The sequence below is a fragment of the Bombus pyrosoma genome, linkage group LG10 (genome assembly GCF_014825855.1).
Source record: "Bombus pyrosoma isolate SC7728 linkage group LG10, ASM1482585v1, whole genome shotgun sequence".
Classification (NCBI taxonomy): Eukaryota; Metazoa; Arthropoda; class Insecta; order Hymenoptera; family Apidae; genus Bombus; species Bombus pyrosoma.
The window spans coordinates 4,729,377-4,750,494 of NC_057779.1; the positions used below are offsets into that span (position 1 = coordinate 4,729,377).

Sequence of the window (21,118 nt, forward strand, 5' to 3'; positions counted from 1 at the left end):
GGCACTTCACCAAAATACACGGCAAATGCAAAGCTTTCGCGCTCACCCAGCCCGGGGAGGATGCTCGTAAATCTCGCTGCTCGAGACACTTCATCTCGTACCCTCGATCCATTCAATTCCCGCCTCCACCTGTACAACCTGTGATTCCAGACGAGGACATTTGCCACGAAGACTCCGATATTCCGATATCGAAAGACGCCGAAAACCAAGTGCTTTCTTTTCTCTTTGATTTATTCCACGGCGAGACTCTGTCGCATCTTTCCGCCGATTTCTCATCCGACCGTTTTAAAACGTACGTGACAAGCAAACGGGGAAATTTCCCCCGACCAAGTGAATTCCTTTCGCGGCCAAGCCGTTCAACGCCTAAGTGACAGATAAGCGAGTGCAACGAGGTTTCGTCGCATAAAATACGCTCTTCCCTGTTATTATATAGCGTACATCGATGAAACATTTGAAACGCGTATTTCTATCGAAATATCGAATGTCGGATGGTGCAACGGTCGATCCATCGTTGAAGGGAAATTCGACAGCAGAGATCGCCAGGGTAATTCGACAGAGGCCGAAAAGCTGACGCGTTGCGATGACGCAATTCGCGACATATAAGTTGGGTAAAAAACGGATTATTCGAGCGAAACGGCCAGGTCGTGCCGACCTGTCTGGCAGGAGCTGTTAAACCGGAAGGAAGGAAGAAAGGACGCGAAGAAAGAGCGAGAAACAACCTCTGATATCCACTGCTTGGCGCTGTCAGCCTCTCGTGCTGGCTTTTTTCTTCATCGAGTCGTTTCCGTATAACCCTGGCCCATATACGACAACTGACGATCGCGTCTCTCGAATCTCAACCTGCATACGCACAAAAGCTGTCGCACAAAGTGGACCGACGCGACGCATTGCTGGTACCGCCCGCTCGCCACCGAATCTCTCCGAATACGAATTCTTCCTTTTTAGATGCTCGTTATTTTAACGGAAAGAGCCGAGCTTTTGTATGAAAATGTAGATCACACTACGACATCGACCGACTTCAACGCTGACATTTTCTATACGCTATCGTGCTAGCAGCGACATCCGCGACAGCCGACCGTTCGATCGACCGTAGCGAGATATCTTTCATCTTTGAAATCGTCATACAGAACTTAATCCCGAGGATGGATCGCGTCGATGGATAAAGAGACCGCGTTGTAATTTACAGATTCGAAGTGAGAAAAACGAAGGGTTGGTGCGTCCGATTTATCCAGCTGCTGCTGCATTGTACGAAACGGGACAAAAGTACGGATGGACTAAAGGAACCGACTAAAAAGTTAAAATAATGGATGGACAGATTCGCGAGACGCGTAAAGCGTGCATTTTCGGCGTTTTACTTGGCCCATATTTTTCATGAGTTGGAAGGAAAAAAAGAGGAATAGTGAGCGAGCGTTGTCACATCTAATACGACGCTGTTAGTTTGCATTACGTTGGAGCAACGGTTTATAACGCGCCCCCTGTCGTCCCGCTGTTTGTCTTCGCGTTTTTCCAGGGCAAACACGCAACTTCGGGCGAACACGTCTAATGGAACGGAACAAAAGCGAAAGAAAAAAAGCACGTCCTCGAGAGGAAACAATAAGAATCAACGGAGAAAGCGGCGGCGGCCTCTGAACGACGCTATGGACGTCTTAATAGAACTCGAAATCCCGCTTAGAGTTGTGAGTAAAATGGCATATACCTATACATTTAAATTGGAGTTTTCGTTTGAATTTCATGTAGGCGTTAAATTAAAACCGATGAAAGCTGGCGCACGGCTTCTGCTAGCGAGTCCCGCTTTTCGTTTCCCTTTGCCGCGGATTCCGTTCGCGCTCGTTTGAAAAGGCTCGCTAATAAAGACGATGAAAATTACGGGGCAGATGAGTCTTTTTAAAAGGAAAATAACTTTGGAAGAAGATTACGTCGCAAAAGGGACGATCCGCCGGCGTAGCGGCGTAGTATCAAAATTCCATCAACGATTCCTCTTCAAATTTCCGAGCATAATAAGCTCGGTGAAATCGCGGCGGTGACGTCCATACGAAACGATAACGACGCCGCGAGACAGTGCATCGACATCGGCGAAAAATTAATCGGGTCGCGAGAATTCATTAGTACTCGAAATTCAATTAATCCACTGGTGGTTTCTGCTCGTTTCTGCTCGAGATGCTACGGCGATTCACGACACGTGGTATGCGGTCGCGTGTCAGCCACAAATAACGAGAGAAAAATGAAACTTCCGGGTAGAGTGAAATCGCACGAGTTTACGTGTCTGCTATAACGTTCCCGCTGGAACGCAGCGAGAGGAAGCTTCCAGCGAAAGAGCTCGTGCTGCGGAGTTACAGGGAACGAAGAGCAGTCAGACATCGGATTCCTTGACGACCGCAAGACGTAACGTGCAGACCGGCTCGGCGTTCAGGGACATTTAACATTCAGACCACGAGCCGGAAACGTTCGAAGCCGATCGACGATTAGTTTGGCATAGTTTGAACTTTCGGAATGCGATCACCATTCGTTTCCCGACCGCTGCGTATATCCTCCAATCGTGACTACCGTAAAACTCCGACTTTAATCTCGCCCCTATCCCGACATCTTAGATCCGCGTATTCGAGGGAACAATTCCCAGAAACCGACGGAGAGAAGGACGAACTCGAGCTGTCCTAGTTGGTCCACTGCGATCACGTAAAACCGCGAAAATACGAGGCGCTCGGCCCCAATTTTCCGGAACTGCCTGAGAAACCACTAGCTTATTGTCTCTTCGGGCGCACCGAGTGCCGACTAAATTCAACGTGTCTGCCGCAGACGGTTTACTACGAGAGGAACGATCAGGCTCGGCATTCCCGCGCGACAGAAGTGCCGTGTCCTCGAGACGCGCGGACGTGGAACCCGTACTTCCGAAGAACCGCGGAACGCGTCGCTTTGACCGAGAAAACGGTTAATGCGCGAACACCGCCCATTCGTAGCCGGTCCTTCGCGTTCGTAATCGAGTGTTCGCAAGAGCGCCTCGAAATGCCGGAGTCGGGGAAACTCAACAGCAGCCCTTTCAACCCCTATTTACAATGCAACGGCCTCCGTAATTTACCGGGCGAGCAGTACGCGAACCGATAAACGCGCTGCTGTATTGCCTTGCTCCCGGCTTGACAAATACAACGCTTACGCACATATATAGACGCGAGCACGGTTTATGGGGCCACGTAATACTCTCGCGAAATAGTTACAGCTCGTATCGAAACACGAAGGTCTCGCGACGATTTCGCCGACTCAATTAACCGCTTGGTAGCTTACTTGCATCGTAACGCCATTCCCTTGAGGTTACAACCGCTGCCGCCGTCTACATTATTCTTGCCAAGGAAATTTTAATTTTCATACGTGTCGGGAGATTCGTCTGCTCGTTAAAGAAGAGCTGCGTGAAAGTCTCGGTGTTGGTCTTGCGAGACCTACCAATTATATGTGCGCGTTCGTGGTTAACGTAATCTACCGTCTCTGTGTGAATTGCAAACGCTAACACCCTTGTTTCCTGAGCGATGAATACATTAAAAATAATGTCGGCGATAAAAAAGTAATAATAATAATTATCGGAAGGTCGGGCAAGTAGGACATTGTAACGCATAGTGGCACGTGATGATTATGAAAATTTTTTGTCGGATGGCCGATACGAACGCGTCGAACATCCCCATATACCATTTGCCTCCTATCGTCCCTCGTATCGAACGTATAAATATCGTTCACGTGACACGGTGTACGAGCCCTGCAATTGCAGGAAACACCCTCTAGAAAACACATCGGCTTGTCTGGAAATCAGCCTCTCGTGCTCCGGGCGACATAAATTTCTTCTACGTCTGAGATATAAAAAATATTGCCACGGCAAGGAAAACGAGTTTATCGTTGCGGGAACAGAGAGACGATGGATTCGTAAAGCCACGAGAATTCTGATTTAGTTTGCGGAACGATTCTACCTTCTGCCACGATTTATTCAGGCAATACGCGTGGATTTCTCGACGGTCAGATCCTCCAACTTTAAAAAGGTCCTTTGTTTTTTGTCAGGGCAAACTTTTCCAACTCGATCGACGAGAGAAAAGTGGTTTCCGTAAGCTGATTTGAAGGCGCGTTACACCGCGCCACGCTCAAAGTACAAAAAGCTTCGTTAAGCCTTTCGGAATCTCGAAACACTCGCCGAAAAAACCGGGCAAACTCGTAGGCAAGATCACCATGACGCCTGGTCACGGAGAGGCGTGTTTCTTTGTGTCTTCACGGGGGTGAACCTCGTTAAAAGTGAATCGAGTCCCTCGTGAAAACTTAAGTAACCGGTTCTTCCGTGCAACCTAATAATTCATCCTGAGGGTTACTTTTCCGTATCTTCGTGTTGAAGGTAGTGATGGGCATTCATGCCTCTTCCGTCTCGAGTAATTTTCTTGCGTAAAAATTCAAACGTCGAAGAAGATCGTAGAATCCGAAAGACCTCCATGTTTCCCGGTCGAACTGAGTCAGAAATTTTAATGAACTTGACGGATAGGAAGCGTCTGAATTTGGAAAGTGTAGTAAAGCCTTGAAATCGAATCGGATCGTTTTGAAGCTGTCGCTATCCGGCGGAAGCTCTTTTCAATCTTTGCGTCGTAGGTTGGTTCGACGAAAGGCGAGGTTTTGCAGGTCCAAAGGGCGGCTTATGAATGGGCAATTAATCCACGAAAACCACAGGCACGTCACCCTCGGTGCTTGCGTGCTCCGTTACGCCGCCGTAAGCCACCTAAAATCCAGTCGTCCACCCGCCATCGTACACTGTATTATTCAAGGAGTGCCGCTTTGCATCTCCTCCCTTTCCCTTTATTTCTCTCTCCCTCTTTCTGATAATGATTTATTTACCCATGCAGCATACGTAAATAAGAGACACACATTAGCCGCAACTAAGCCGGCAGCCGTATATTCCTCTGGAAAGGGAGCGAGATTATCTTTGCGACTCTTAATGATGTTACGTGATATCTTTACTCGGTCGAAACTTCGGCAAGAGCTACGGGGTCCGACGCAATGAAATGTTGGACGTTCTCTTTGTGTTGTTCCGTTTGCGAATTCACCGGGGTTACCAAGCGACATCTCTACAACTGTGATACGTCCCAATGTAGCTCGTCAAGCGACCAATGGGGATGAAATTAATAAAAGCGCGACGCGCATAAGCGTTCAAATTGCGAGGATCCCTTCATGCCCCAAACAGCCGTACAACACGCCAACTCGTGACATATAATTAAACTATCATCTCCATATTCATGCTGGCCAAAGCAAACTTCCATACTCATCCATATACATTGCTAAACAATTGTCGGTCACCTATTTGCATTTAGGTTACAGTCTTCATTAACCGGGCCGGTGCTCGCACATTAAAACGCGAAAATTTTTATGATTCTCTCTATTCTCCCCTTCACTTTCTCTCACTCTTTTTCCTCTCGCGCGTATATCGCGTTCGTAATGTCGTTGACTTTTAAAAAATTCTCGCGAATCACGCCAAGCTCTCTTATCGATACCGACGTTCTAGCAACCCATTTCACCGCAAAGAAATCCACACATTGTATAGCCTCCTATCGCCTACAGACGACGTTCCCTTAACTGAGAGAGAGGGAGAGAGAGAGAGAGGGAGAGAGAAGAGAAGCGGAAGAAAAAGGAAGAGAAACGGAACGCAAATCGAAACGTCAGTAGTGAATGGCGTTTCAGTAACCCACTCGATGTACCCCTAACCCGATCCACTTAGTCGACCCCCGGTACGCGAGTCGCGAGGAAATCTTCGACGCGTGTCGGCGACACTCTCTTCCTTCGCCGGAATCGGCTTTACGAAAACTCCAGCCGCTGTGGAAAATCGCTGGGAAGGATGTCGCGAACGCGCAACCGACACGATAACGCGTTTTGACACGTAAAACTCTGGCAAATCGGCACTCGCGCTCGTTTCCACGTCGCACCAACGACGAAAATATACGCTGCGATGGTCGAACGATGGAAGAGAAGGGAACTACCGGTACGACGAACAACGACGAAGAAGAGTTACGCTCCTGTCTTAACGTGTCTTCTCGCGAAGACAAAATAGAGCTTCGTCTCACCTCTCGGCGTCCCGTTGCCGTTTCTGGTTTCGCGCGAAATCTTTGTCGTCGCTGCTTTTCCCGCACGCGCGGTCAACTTAGACGAGTCGCTACCGTTTACAGCCTCGAAACTATATCGAACGGTTCTCGCGATTTTCCGGAAGACACGCGACTAAAATACCTACCATGTCAGTCTTTCGACGTTTTCTTTACATTATAACGCGCTTCCTTCTGTCGCAAATATTAATATCAAACGTTCGAGTTTATTCCGATTCAGCAGCGCAATGATATCAATCGAAAATATCGAGCGAGCCAATAATTCAAGCGCTGTAGAGAAACTGTGAGAACATCCTCCGCTACATTTTTTCACAGCACAGAGGTGGCTGTGGGGGAAATTTTATTGCGTCGTGGAAAAACGTCGGCCTGGCATTACGGCGCGTATTGATTTCTCCGCAGGGCAGAAAAATAAATAACATAACTGGCAGGGCGAAATTAAAGCCCTCCGCTGAGAGAGGTCGCGCGCGCGTCGATGATTTTGATCGCGTCCGGGGGAAATTTGCATGAAGAACGCGCGACGACTAGCGACCAAACGCAAAGCTGCGAGCACGAAGTGTCGGTGTCTCGCGTTACAGTCCTGGACAAACTCGTCTACTTCGCGAAGAGAAAATAAAATTTGGCCTCTCTGAGCCCGTCGGTCGCGCGGAAGCTCGGATCAAGCTTTTTTTCTCGCGACGCGGTGGCACGGCAGACAAGACGGTACCGTGGCCACGGCTAGCCAAAACATTCGAGACTTGATCGCGAGCCAAAAATCTCATCGCACCGCCAAAAAGATACACCTGGCCCATGGTGGAGAGCGTCGAGCCACGGGAAAAGGAGGGAAACGATTCTATTTTTCTCGATCTCACGCCCGGTTTTCGTTTACCCGGCGCAGAACGGCGCGGCGTAACCCCTCGACGTTTCACGTATTCTCGCGTGGCGATGAATTCGCGCCACATCGTGTCGCATCGGCCGCGATCAATTCCATAATGAACGCTAGCCTGCTTTCAACCAGATGTCTGTAATTATCAGAATGCGAACGTCCCTCGCAATCGTTCATTCCCCTTTAAAAAATCGATCGCTCTACGGGATACGATCCATTATTCGCCGCTAATATTTACAAACCTGTTTTTACCGTGTTTGTCGCTCTCTTTGGCCGACGAACTTTTATTAATATTGGGCGATATCACCGTGATCGGCATGTTCATCGACGGTCATGCATTTCGTGTGCATTTTAATAAATTCAAAGCTCGGCCATTGGAGCCGCACGTTAACGCACGCTCGAACCCTTTGTGCACGTATTTTCCTCGCAACGCGGCTCGCGTATTCCATTATCATAGATTCCACTGGCAGATGCCACGGGACAACGTTCGTTGATCTCTACGCGTGCTTGTCTTTTCGCATCGACGAAATTCGATACTTTTGCGAAAACAATTTTGAAATACATATCTACAGCCACTCTTTCGCAAAGTAAAAATTATGAGAATGAGAAAATGTTATTCCCGGTTGTTCGAGAGAGACCGTGTACTTTGTTACGACTCGAAATAACACGCCTTCTTTTTCTATCTCTGAACTTCGGCGTAGCTCATGGTTCATAATTTAATTAAGGATTACGCCAGAAAATGAGAATCATAAGCATGCACTGTTCCACGCAAAGTCGCTGTACGTATTTTTCCCAAAGGTGTGTAACTCCTCGAAAAAATCTGGGGAAAATGGAACAGCCGCGTTGAAAGCTTCTCCGAGCTTTCGCCGGTCTTTGTTCAGGGATGGAAAATACGGCTACTGACCGAACGTTACTAATCCATCGGATTATCGTCGAACGATCGCTTTCTTCGCGCTTGATTTATACCGGCACGCTTGCCGGTAAAGATAGATTTACACCTCGTGAAGTTTAAAAGCACCTTCCTACCGGCTGAATGTCCCTCGGGCTAGATTATATCGATGTCGAATTACGTAAGCTCTCCATCATCCCCCTGCTAACCCCCTGCAAGCAATCGCGAATGCGAGAAAAAAGAACAAGGGAAGGGAAAAAAGCATTTTAACAAACGATTAAAACCAAGATAGCGGAGCGAATTTTCCTTATTCTCGAATATCGAACGCGTGCCGCGAGCGATCGTATTCGATTTCTCTAATTTTCCCGTAATAGTGAAACATTCTGGGAATAAAAAGAAGTCGTAGTCATACGATTCTTATCTTTACGACGGGCGAGCTCTAGTCAGCGCTTTCGGCTTCTCTCGATCAGAGAGACCATTCCGAAGTAAAAAAGCTGAAGCATAAAAAAACATAGAACGATAAAGCCGAGCGCGCGGAAAGAGTTTTCGCGGATAAATCGATACGGTGCAGCCGATCGAGGGTCGAAACGAGTAGATTTTACCTTTCGACGAACGAGTGTCGCGCGATGGAAAAACAGAGGCAAGCGCGTCGGTGAACATCGAGAGGAGCGAATAAATTTTTTGAGGCGACAAAGAGTAACGCGGAACGGAAAGAGGGGACGCCGGTGGACGACGCGGGGTCGAAATATAAAAAGAACTTGCGACCCTTTTGCCGCTCGAGATACGTGCAACTCCGATACGAAATTTATAGTCGAATTACAGCTGGCTACCGGAGATAGTTGTCCGAAACCAGAGGAAAAAATGAATCGACAACCAGACGAAACAAATCTGTTGGACCTAATAAAAACGGAAACGGCTGAATATTCCATCGCGCCGCATGCCCTCGTAGCAACGAGGCCGGTTTCAAGTTGGTGCATGTGGCGTTTTCCTTTCGCGCGATCGTTCGAACTGTCGAAATAGAATCTGATAAAGGCAAACCATGAATGAGTTTTCGTTAACGCAGATTCCAGTTAGATCACAGCGTGAGCTTACGAATATTATTTTCAAATCCAATTCTGAATGGAGTTCGCGGTCGTAAATCCGGCCGAAAAGGATTCGCGTAACCGCGTCGCGCCGATCCTCCGCTGATTCCGGTCTCTAAAAACCGTCTGTCTCGAAAAATCGATAGATTCGACAGTTCGATCGAACGAAATCGCGGCGCCAGTACGATATTTATATCTTGACCATCGACCAGGATTTATTATTTACACGGTAGATAAAATTAAAAACAATTGTGTCGTAAACTTCTGCGCGATCATCGTGCAATTAAATCCATTTCAGCGTCAACTACCGACAATGCCAAGAATATATTCGCTTACGCGAGCATGGTTTTTGGGACTTTGCGACAAAGAAATTTCAAACGGAGACACGAAGAAATCGAGGAAACGCAGCGGTTGGCGATAACGACGATTCGCAAAGGCAGAGCAAAACATTGGCAAGTCGAACCGGCAAGACGGCACCGTTAGCAACTTAATTAATTAACGTGCATCCCTCCGCATTGCTTGCGCGTTTTACACTCGAAACGCTGAATAATGGCTCCGCTGATTAATACCCCTTGCAGATGTTACGTAGCGATCTAAACATTAAGACCACAATGTCTACAGTCGATTCAACGATTGAATTATCATGGACAAACTGCCAAAGTATTAAAACGTACGCGGCGCTCGTGCCATTCCCCACGCCGTGCATCCGGATTGGCTTTGAATAACAAGTCGCTCTCGTCGGCCGTTATGAATTATGCATACATTGCAAATCTAAAATAGATTGAAAAGATATTCGTAATCGATATCGAAACTTTCGTCGAGGAAACCAATTGAACGATTAACCTTTAGATGATAATACCTACGAACTACTTAGGACGGCTGGAGTTTCCAAACTGTGTCATTTTATTTATCGACGAGAAATAGTTTGTCAAATTATGATCGATATATGTATTCCTGTCATTAACGTTCCAATTCGAACCGATATACATATTGTCCATCACCGTCGAACGACGTACTCGCAAACGACGTTAAAAGCGGAAACTGAAAAGCATACGGGAGCAATAATTAGCGGAAGCGTCGAGTTGGCGAGGAGAACGGTAAACAACCGTCTCGATTTTATCAATATCTCGGTCGGTGAAGATAACTTTCCGGGTGGATATGTTGACCCAGCGATCGGTGGCGACTCTCTCGGGGCGAAATGTGTAAGGAAGGTTATATAGGAGAGCGAGCGGGGTTTGAAAAGTTAGTTCTGGTGACATATGTGGCCAACACATGTAGAGGCGGAAGTTGAGCCGGGATCGGCTAGGACCAGCTAGCTGCGGGCTGCGTGACATTTCCACCCCGTAACTACCTCGAACCGTCGTTTAAGGAAATAGAGCTGTCCGACGCAAACCCGCTTCTCGCCACGGCAACTGGCTTTCAAGGTATGCCAATAAATAGTAATCCAAGGTAAAAGATGCGCGAACCAAGACAAGTCGAAGACGAAAACCAGACATCTTCGTTTAGCTTCTTATTTGATCATCGTTATGTTCGTTTATTTCGACTAGGAAATGTTTGAATTTGAATCTGAGAGTTTCAGTTGCAAAATTTCAATTGAAAATTAGCCTCGTATAACGATAAAAGCGATAGAAAAGATAATAACGAAAAAGAGTTAAATAATGGCGTTCAACGCGCCATCCTTAAAACTGGTAACATTAATAGTCACGGAAAGAGGTGTTTGCTTATTTTGCTGTGTTTTAAACATGCACGTACACAACGATACGCAGATATTGTCTGTTTAGAAGGCAAAAACATCAGCGTCATTGCGGATTTTAATATCGCTTTACGGGGTACGAAATTAACCGGAATCGGTATCGAGTTCGGTGGACGCGTAAGTCGGCCACGGTAAAATGAATAATAATGAGGGAAAACTCGACGTGGTCTCGTCCACGAGGGTAATAAACGGAAACTTAATCAAACGACTCGTCGCAGCCAGACCAATCCGATCGAAGTGCTTTTCTATGTAGCGTGCGACGTTCCACGGCCACCGATTTTTCAACGCGGATTTCCACTGGATTTCGATCAGTCACGGCCAGCCATTCGAAGTAATTAATCGGTTTCCTGATGCGGCCTACCAATCGGCTTGCCCTCACCGACATCGAATATAAATATTACGAAATCGTGGACGATTCCGCCGGCCGATCGTGACCGCAAATCAGTGCGGCATAGCGAATCCGTGGAACAGCGTATGACGCGATGCGCGGTTACGCTCGCTGATTCGCGTCATCGATGCTCCGATTAAATAATTATTAATAATTACACGCGTTCGCGTGCAATGAACAACGAACAGATATCGACGTCGATTTAATTCACCGCCCTTAAGCGTGACACCATTTACATTCGCTGGAGCCGGAGTTGCTTCATGCGACGCGTTCAACAACGCGGTAAAGAGGAAGCTTCGTGGAAACTCGTGTCTCGTGCAAATTAATTCAGGTTGAACACCAGAATATATCGAGAACCCGGCTAATTACGTTGCTCGCGCCGATTCTTAAAGGTTTACTCGGGGCCGGTCGTAGCTTCGTACCGCGCGAAATTCGGTCGTTTCGCTTAATTAAACGCTTCCTTAATTAATTAGAGAAAGATCGAGGACCGTTCGAAGGCTAAACGACGTGCCGGGCCATGGCAGAAGGACACTTGCATGGATCGTAAGTCAACGCTCGTAAAATTTTCACCCCCGACTTTATGCGTCCGCCGGCCGTACTCCTCTGCACCAGCACCGTTTTTATTCACCAACATATTCGGAATTTTTCCAGCTGGTCGCTTTATTGAATGTACACCGGCGAAGTTGGACGAAACTTTCTCCACTATATTTTCAACCGCTGAAAAAGTCCATCCCCTCTCGACACAGTTAGATCCGCACGACGCCCGAAACCTACCTAAATCTCGTCTCCTATACGCTGTCTTTTTCGCTCCGTGTATTTAACGTGCGTTTAATTAATTAATCGATTTTCCCGATTAACTGCATAAAAGAACGTGACTCCTTGCTACGAAGTTAGTCCAACTTGCTAATTCGAGATAACGCGACCTCGTTAGCTTTCGAAACTTTGGTTAAATTTTGGTTGGACGTCAACGATCATCGACGAGGGTAACGGTAGAAGCACCGAGCGAAATGTAACCGAGCACCGCATCTAGAAATCGTCGAATCAAGTTTCGTGGTCATCGGTCCAACGGATTCCTACGGATTCCAGCAAATTCGAGTTTCGGCTGATTCGCTTCGGTAAGAACGGAACGGAATAACCGAACTTCCGGGCTGAGGTTACTCAACAGCAGAAATCACCTCTAGCGGCATTCGAGCGTTTTCCTGGTGGCCGGTGCTAACAGGCAATGGCGCAACGATGGAAAATGATCGAGGGTGAACGGCTCTAGCCGACGTCCCAATTTCCCAGACAGTAACCTGTCCCGCCAGCTGGCACCCTTCGGGACATCAGGGTTTTCCCTCGTGACCCAGCAGTCACCTCTCCCTCCACCTTCTCCCACCATCGAATCCTCCCCATCCGTGACATCCCTCCCCTATCTTTCCATATACCACGTCCGAAGGTTATGGTTCGGCATAAATCTACTTATAACGGCCAGCAACTATTCGTCGACGCTGGACTATTTCACGAGCTCCTCCTTGACATAAACGCGCCACGTAAATCGTGCCTTTTCGATGGACAGGGGTTGGTTACTACCCGGCAACAGCCTATCTAGTAACATATCTCTTCCCCTCTTCGTTGTTTCCCCGTGCTCTTCGCTTTCTTTCGCCGTTTTTTCGGTCGGTTCATCGATCCGACTACGCGCGATACCACTCCTCCTAGATTAAGGTAATTGAGAGACTGCGAGTAGCTGGTTCGACGTTTTCGCTAATGTAACTATAATTCAGGATGTGGATATTATGAATTCCAGTCCAGAGATTTGACCGCAAATTTCAAGGGGGTTAGAGACCCCGGACAGCTGTCGACCAGAGAAACTTCGCGCTAATTACTTGGACTACGATTAACCCTATGATCGTCATATATCACGATGAGAAGGGTGAACCGTTGAAAGACACCGGATTAAGAGTAACGAATCGATTCTTCCTGCCTGCGTCGTTCATCAAATGGAGGAACGATTCGCTTGACGGCTTCGATGCTCGAAGAACGATTCCCAATTTTCCCCGACCAGCGATTAAGTCGCAAGAGAAAGCAACCCTTTGGCGTTATAGAAACAAACATTCGGACGAGTCGGGTTTCATTGCGATCACCGTATCGCGGTAATGGGTGTTACATTTATTACGCGTCAGTTTGTAAATGAATGTCTCGGCGAAGGAAAATAGCAGTTCATGTCGAAGGGGTTGAACGGTTGAGAGGGACTTCTGATAACTTTGCTCGAGCCCTGTTGGGAATGCCAAGAGGGTAGGAATACGTATACGCCCCGGTGGATGGAAACGCCATACGACCAAACGAGTAACCCAGTTTTGCTCGCAGGAAACTATCCGCCAAGGGAGTAGGGCGCGAGCCCACGTAACAAGAAGGGGTGCGGAAGAGGCAACCAGCTAGCCCCGCGTGGATGCTAGAGAGTGTTTCGAAATAAAGTACGGTACATTATAACCAGAGTCGTTCTACACACATTCAGAGACACGAATGGCGAGGGTAGGCGCGCATGCGTTTCTCCGCACGCTCGAATAATTTCAAAGAGAAACAGACAGACGGGCCGAGAAACTAGCAGGAGAGAGGCGGGCGGAAAACGAGACAGAAGGTGATAAAAACGGTGATGGAAGAAGGAAGATAGAGTTGGCAGAAAGAGGAAAAGAAAAAAAGGAAGAACACAGAAAGCGCGAAGAAAGGGTGGGCTGAACGCGAGAGAAAGAGGTGAGCCTCGTGCCCCCGCCCATTTAAAGTGTTATCTTTGAAATTGCGTACCGCGGGAGCGTTATTAAATTAAGTAAACCGCAAAAAAGTTTCTTTCGAGCCACAGACCGTATACATGGCTGCGCGTCCTGGTGTAGTTACAGACTGAGCCTCACTCGCGGCATATATGGGAATTAATACCAGAGGAAAACCACCACCCTGCGCCTCTTTCATCCCTTTCTATTTCTCGCTGCACACAGCCAACCGACATTGACTTTCTAAACCTAAATATTCCTACACGTAGAGGAGCAACCCGTATAAAAAGCTGCTTTTAATTTTGCGATCGTAATATACGTAGTTGCCTCGGTCTCCGACGGCCATCGCCAGAACCGTGGTTAAGACTTCCGCCGACGCACCAACAATTCGGGATGCGCACACTCCACTCCAAATGCAAACGTACCTTCGGATATTTTTACAAGCTTTTTTCCCCAACTGGGACAGGACAACGGCGCGGAGCTTTTAAAAACGAATTTTCCCCCGGTGCTCCACGTTGGTTCACTGATGCGCCGTTAATAATAAAACGATTCAACAAATCCGTTGGTTGTAATCGGTGCACCATTAATTTCCTGTAAAGCCCGGCCGGATAGAGAGCTCCGCGTAGTTCCGTCGAATTAGTTAATAAAATCTGGAATCTCGTTAATAAAAGCCCAAGGACGGTAAAATCTTTTCCTCTCGCCTGTTTCTTCGACCCCCGCACTTTTCCGATTTACTAATTATCCAAGAAAAAAAAAAAAAACAAAGGAACTGCTGCCCAAAAACAAAAGTCACCCTTTTCACGAGGACACCGGCGAGAAAAAGCAAACGACTTTCGAGAAACTTCGGGAGCAATTTTCCTCTAATAAAGGACGTCCTTAAAGCGATTGACTCTCGCAAAGAATCTGCTTTGATACTCGCCTCTCAAACTTTTTATTCGTTGAAAGTTTGACACTTTTGCTAACTCGTAGCTCTGGCTACGAGAGTGGAAAAGGGTTTCGCTGTCCACCACCGTGGAAAAAGGAGCGAAAGGAACGACATTCTAGCGTTATCAGAGACGCGAATACAATGTACGCCACGGAAAGAAAGCGATCAATCGCGAGACTCCTACGATTCATCTACCGTTTCATTCCGTTTCCTGCTTTTACCATGAAAAACGGACTAACGAATCCTTTAGTATGCACAATAATTACGCTTCGACGATCAATCGAGTTCAAACGAAATCGTATATTTCATAATTTCATAAAGTACCTGCTCGTGAATACCGGGTATTAGTCTTAAAATTATTCTTTATCGAGGGAATGTAGAACAGTCGATAAATCGTAATTACTAAAGATCACGTGCGCAAACCACGACATCGATTCTGAGAAATGGCTACTTTTACGATGGCAACGTAACGAAGAATTTTAATTCGCCATTTCCTTTTTTATGGCGCGTCAGCAGCGTGTGTAAATATTCCAACACGCACTTGTAACGCACTCGCCGCGGAAGTGTTATCGAGCTCAGGATACACCGTGGTATCACCAGTTTACGCTCAACCGAGAAATCGCGTTCCCATAAAACCTGTCATCCAGGAAGATCAGATTTTAACGACTGCTGTCGGTTGTATGTCGCGGAAAGCGTTTTTTGTTTATACCTAGCTTCCGGTCAAAAATATTAATTAACAAGCTGTCCCATCCTATCATCGAATTATGTCGTTTGTTTTAACTCGACAGTGCAGTGCTTCAAAGCAAATACACTGTCTTTCGTTTAACGAAACCTCGAATTAATTTCTATGGAAAATTTGCCGGTTACAATATCGCGCGGCGTAATCTTAGAGAAAGCTTAAGTGTTCGAGTGCCGAGTGTTTCGTTATCGAAATCGTCAACCGAATCGCGAGAACGCCACCTTTCAGAGGGTTAAATTTCGGAGAACGCGGAGGGTCGCTGTATGCTTTTCATATTGGAAAAGTCACCGATTCGCGACGAGTTTATTCAACGATGGCGTGTAAAAGAGCAACTCGTGCCGGTAAATACGCGTGTTTACGATAAATCTCAATGGAAAGCCAATTACGTGTTCGAAGCGAGTCGAAGTTACCAGCGAGCGTTAATGGGTTCAAGTGAATGGTACAGTAAATTGCACTATCTCCGGTGCTGTTTCTGGTTTGTCCAACGGTAAATCTACCGCGAAGTATATTTAGTACGTGGTCCTCGTAAATTCGCGAGGGTGCTGCTCGAACGAAGAGAGAAGAAAAAAAGGAGGCGTCAGAAAAGGGAAAACGAGAGAGAAAAGAAAGAGAGACGGAAAGAAATGCGATGGTATAGGATCGTCGCGGACGGCCGTCCTAAAAATCGCCAGGCAAAGTTTATTATAAAATCTTATTGCACGATCGTTCTCCGGGGAATAAATAGCGCGAACGAGTCGCGCATTTTCGCAGGTATTTACCGTGTTAACGGCTCTAGCCGTGTGTTCCTTGTCAGTTTTTTAATACGCTTTAAACAGAAACCGATATTCGACGGCAGACAGTCCCTTTGGAGGGACATTGCCGCGATTTTTTATTTATATCTTCTTTTCTTTATATCTTCCGACCAGACACAGTCAAGCAATACCAAAAAGCTCTATCGGTAATTTTACCTTTGCGATTTCACGAAGTAGAAAAGACACGCGGTTCGGACTCTACAAATTCGACGCTGACGAAAGTATGTTTTATCGGAAGCGCGGACCGCGAAACCACGACAAAAGCGTTCCCCTTGATTTCCCCTAGGATCGTATCAATGGGACAATCCACGTTCCTTGGATCCTCTATTCTCTCGCGTGTGCCGTATCGTCTTGAAATTCCTTCGCAAATAAAATTTCTCGAGGGTAAAAGTGTTGCTGGGAACTCGTCGGTAATCGGAAAACATTCCACTCGAACGAAAATCTCTTGTTTTGCTTCAATTGAATTCTATATTCGAAGAAAGAAACGTAATTACGAAGAAACACGCGTAAAATCGTTTAGCAGCCGGGCGGACATTTCTGATTCTACGCTGATGACCCTCTGCTTGTGGCTTGCGAACACGCGAATGCCGCAAACGACACGTCTACCAGCGTTCGTACGTCTCGTCGCGGTTAGTTAACCGTGCTATAAATACCTCGACGTCGGCATAACATTATTTTTCCAAAGAAACGTCTTGGACACATCGAGCTGTCTCTGCACGGGATCTCTCCCCTCCTTTCACCCTCCCGTCTTGTCACACGACACCAAAAATTACCGAGGAATCGGAGAAATTTTTACGCGTCTACGTACGTCTCGTTCGTATTCTCGTTCGAACGATAACCAGCTGCTAATAAAGTCGTACGAGACACCTTGTTAATTATGTTTTTCTTTCGTTGATTGCAGATGCGCGGAAGGCTTCACGGGTCTGCGGTGCGAGACGAAGGACGTCATCAGCACCGGAAGTGTGTACAACCGTCGTAGGGCGCCGTTTTCCTGCAAGCTGGGACTATCGACCTCGTACTACTGCTAGCGATAATCGCGCGGGGCCCTTCCATTCCGAGTAGACCCTTTTCTAACGTAGAACTCGGTGTACTCGGTATAGTCGGTCGAAACAGCCTTTCGAGCCCACGAGAAGAATGTCGTGAGAGGGCCAACGCGCGACCAAAATAACAAACGTGGAGGCGATTGTAATAACGCGATCGATCTCGAGATCGAGCGAAATATATCTGCGAACGGAAACGCAGCGAAATACACGACGAGAACATTGAGCAGGGGAATAGGAAAAAAAAAAAAAAGAAAATCAAACACGGGAGCGAATCTACGTGCGGATTTTTCGGGAACCGTTGTTGTCGGGCATTAGAACGAGTCCTCTGTATTGTAGGAACGGGTTCCAAAATCAATTTTTGGCACCGGGCATTCGTACCTTCTTCTTTCTCTTCTTCTGTTTCTACATCACCTCGACGAATTTCTTCTATTTTGCTCTATTTCCTCCCTCGATTCTTCCTCTTCTACTTCTACCGCCGTTACTATTGTTACTTCTCTATTAGAAAATGTCGCGTTACGAGACGTGCCTCGCGTCTCTATCGAAATTCTATTCGCGAGAAGAAAAGAAACGAACGGGAGAGCATGTACGTTCTCGTACGTTTGAGTGTGCGTGTGTCTGTGTGTCCGTGTGTACGCGCGCGTGTGAAAGGAAAACGGAGAGACAGAGGTGAACGTACCAGAGGGTGTGCAAGGAAAAGAGTTATGGCGGATTCTCGCCTGTCCCGAACCCCTTCAGTTTCATATCGGGAAGGCAGAAGAGAGCGTTCGAGTGACGCTCGTGATTCAGAAGTGGTGCTTGACCTCGAAAGATCGCGAACCACCGATGGAGAACGTAAAAAGGAAGGGATGCAGTCAGAAGAGCATTCGAAGGTCGCACTTTTCGGAGTCTCTACGGGAGAACAATACCAAAGAGCCCAGGGTCTCGATGAAGGACGTCGTGAGAACGGTTGAAACGCTCGGAGATCGTCTTGGTCGATACGTCTACGTAAAAGTATACGAAAAAGGAAAAAACGAGTGTGCAACACGCGTAGAGAAAGGAGGTTAAAGGTTACGAAAGGGTACCTTTCGTGCAGGTATCCATCTTCAGCGGCGGGATTAACGCAATCTCGAAACGCGTCTAAATATTTGACAGCTTCGAGTCTTGCCGTCTCGAATTGTTCCAGATCAAAGACGGTAGACGCGATTCGAGATTTCGCGACGATCGATTCGTTGAGAAATTTCGTGAACCAAGTATCGCACGCTTAACGTCCGTTGCTACTCGTCCTCGGTGACTTCTCTTTCGCGACGATGGAAGGGAGCATCGTCGTATTCGTCATCGTCATAGTCGTCGTCGTCGTCGTCGTCGTCGTCGTCGTCGTCGTCGTCATCGTCGTCTTCGTCGTCGTCGTCGTCTTCGTCGTCGTCGTCGTTGTTGTCGTTGTTGGAAAATGTAGGCCACACCGGTGAAGCGTAAAGTTGCGAGTGAGGGAGCAAAGAGGTTGGTCGCGAAAACTGGCCTAACGACGCAACACCAGAAACGAGAACCTCGGGCAGGCGATATATCGTTGGACGTCTGGCCGAAAATTTCTTCGTATTTTTACGCGACCATCGGGACAATTCGAGAACGCTTCGCGTAGATCGATTGTGTCGCGCGACCGGAATAAATATCGTAATTCACTGGTCGCCAGCGAAATTATCATCGACGCGTGGTGGTCGTCGTCTCGCTTTTTCGCTTTCGACTCTGTTCCTTTCTTCGCGACGTGGTCGCGTTTTTAACCCAGAATTTTCCAACAACGATTGATAAGGGCCGTAACTTCTTTACGTATGTAAAAATATCACCGAGAGAAACGAGAATATTAACCACTCGAGAAACCAAGGGAGAAAAAGAGAGAGACCACTAGGCAAAAACGATTTTATGTAAAATATGATAATGTAATACGCGCTAGGCTAGTTAAAGCAGAGACTTAAGGTAGTTAATGAAAATAGAGAGCGAGAGAAAAATGATAGTAGAGAAATGGAGAGAGAATGGGTACGTTGGTCGAGAACTTTCCGAACGAGACGATTGGATTGGGTCGAGTAATTCAACGCAAACTTAAGTTTCGAAATTTGTCGATTTTTCGAAAGATCGTTCGACACGTCTTTGACGGTTTTTAGTTTTCGCATCGGAACGAGACTTCCTTTGCTACACGGTGTGGTACTTTTTTTTCTCCCTCTTAAAATACGCATCTTTTCCGACAGCTACCAGAAAGAAAGTGGAACGATGATATTTTGGGCGGACACGATGGCGAATCGATCTCTTCCGGAATTCTCGACGTTACGGCTTCGCGAGATCGTAAAGAAAAATGGAAGGGAGGGGGCGTTTAGGATATGCGCTGTGCTCCCCAGCAGTCTCGGGACCCTATTTATGTTTTATATTATATTATATATATATATATTATATATATAAATATGTGTATAAACATTTTTAATTTATTTATTTAATTCATTAATTTTATTGATTTACGATTAAACGTCATCTCCATCTCGGTAACCGCCTTTGTTTTTAATCTTACGTTGACCTTTTCGTTACTTTTCTTTCTTTCTTTCTTTCTTTCTTTTATTCAGAGTTTCTCACGGATTAAAACGTTGCGTTTCCTTGATTTTTCCGTTAAGCGCCAGCAGGTAGGTGTACGTATTTTCTTTTGTTACCATCGATTTCGCCTCGTTTGCGCAGCGAACTCGCAACAAGCTAAATGGACGACGATCTCACCGATTAAGTCCCAAGATCTCCAAGTTTTCGACAATGGCGTTGAATCTCGTTGCGAGACAAAAGGAAGGTAAATGCACCGGCACGCGGAACGACTGATTCGAAACAAAAGATTCTTCCCGTAGAAAGTTGATAGACGGAGTCAGTCCGTGGCACGAGAGGGAGTCGCGATGCGACGAAAGAACCCTCGAAGAAAGCCAATAGAAAATTTTCATAGCTAGCAAACAGTTTCTCGTCTGCCGCCTTTAGTCTCTTATTGCATTCCAGCGAGTCGTTTCGAGACGAGTCACTTTTCTTCCCCCGTGAAAATAACTTTCCGCCTGTTTCCGACCAAGGACGAGAAACGATAAACAACGTCCGAGCTGAAGCGCGACGTTGCGTTTTCATTTCGAAATCGTCAAAGAACCGTGCTACAATCAGAAGGACCGATCCGATGCGCGAGGACAACGCGCGGTGAAAAACAGAAAGGTACGAAAAACAGAGAAAAAGGAAACAATTCGCTGGAAAGCGTCGTTTCGCGTGCGTGTTAACGCGATTGCGCGAAAAGATCCGTCGTAAAAGAAGCAACGTCCATAAAACACGAACTACGCAACCACGTCGATTCTCGTAACCGCTTCACTTAATCGAACTTGCTGCTTTGAACGTAACTTTCCTTCGGAAAGATTGGAAGATCACTGGCTACACCATAGAAGATTGAAAACGGCGTTACGCTCGGTATCGGAATACGGTGATACCGCGTGATATTGCATTTCGCGCTGTATGGATCGAACAACGAAAAGTTTCCGCGTGATCAACGCCTAGTCGAATCGAGCTGAGGCGAACCGAGCCAACCTGTTACTTCGGGAAAATTCGTTTAAAAGTGTGATAATTCATGAATAAGTTGGCCAAGCCGGCGGACTATAAATTAATGTACACCGTCGCTCTGGCAGACGCTCGAAAATAGAAATGATTTACTGGATTACCCCTTGTGAAATATAATCAAGCACTCGCCGCAATAGGGATCGCTTTAAATTTAATATGAATCTCGGTTAAAGGAAGCTTCCTGCTTAAAGGAAATAATCGCATTTAACCGAT

General features: G+C 46.8%; 1 protein-coding gene across 7 annotated transcripts in view; it reads left to right on the forward strand.

Moving 5' to 3' along the window:
• The window catches only part of LOC122571467 (protein vein), a 198,657-nt gene that overhangs the window by 158,397 nt on the left and 19,142 nt on the right, over nucleotides 1-21,118 (forward strand). For 3 of the 7 annotated variants that reach the window (XR_006318061.1, XR_006318062.1, XM_043735235.1), the window contains exon 5: nucleotides 17,179-17,237. Coding sequence is in view for 4 of the 7 variants with exons in the window: in XM_043735235.1 (XP_043591170.1) it covers nucleotides 17,179-17,237 (59 nt within the window). In the remaining 3 variants the exon portion in view is untranslated. Of the gene's footprint in view, nucleotides 1-1,186; nucleotides 1,677-17,178; nucleotides 20,162-21,118 lie in introns of those variants that run through there. The other 4 variants (XM_043735232.1, XM_043735233.1, XM_043735234.1 and 1 more) reach the window with 2 other exon arrangements.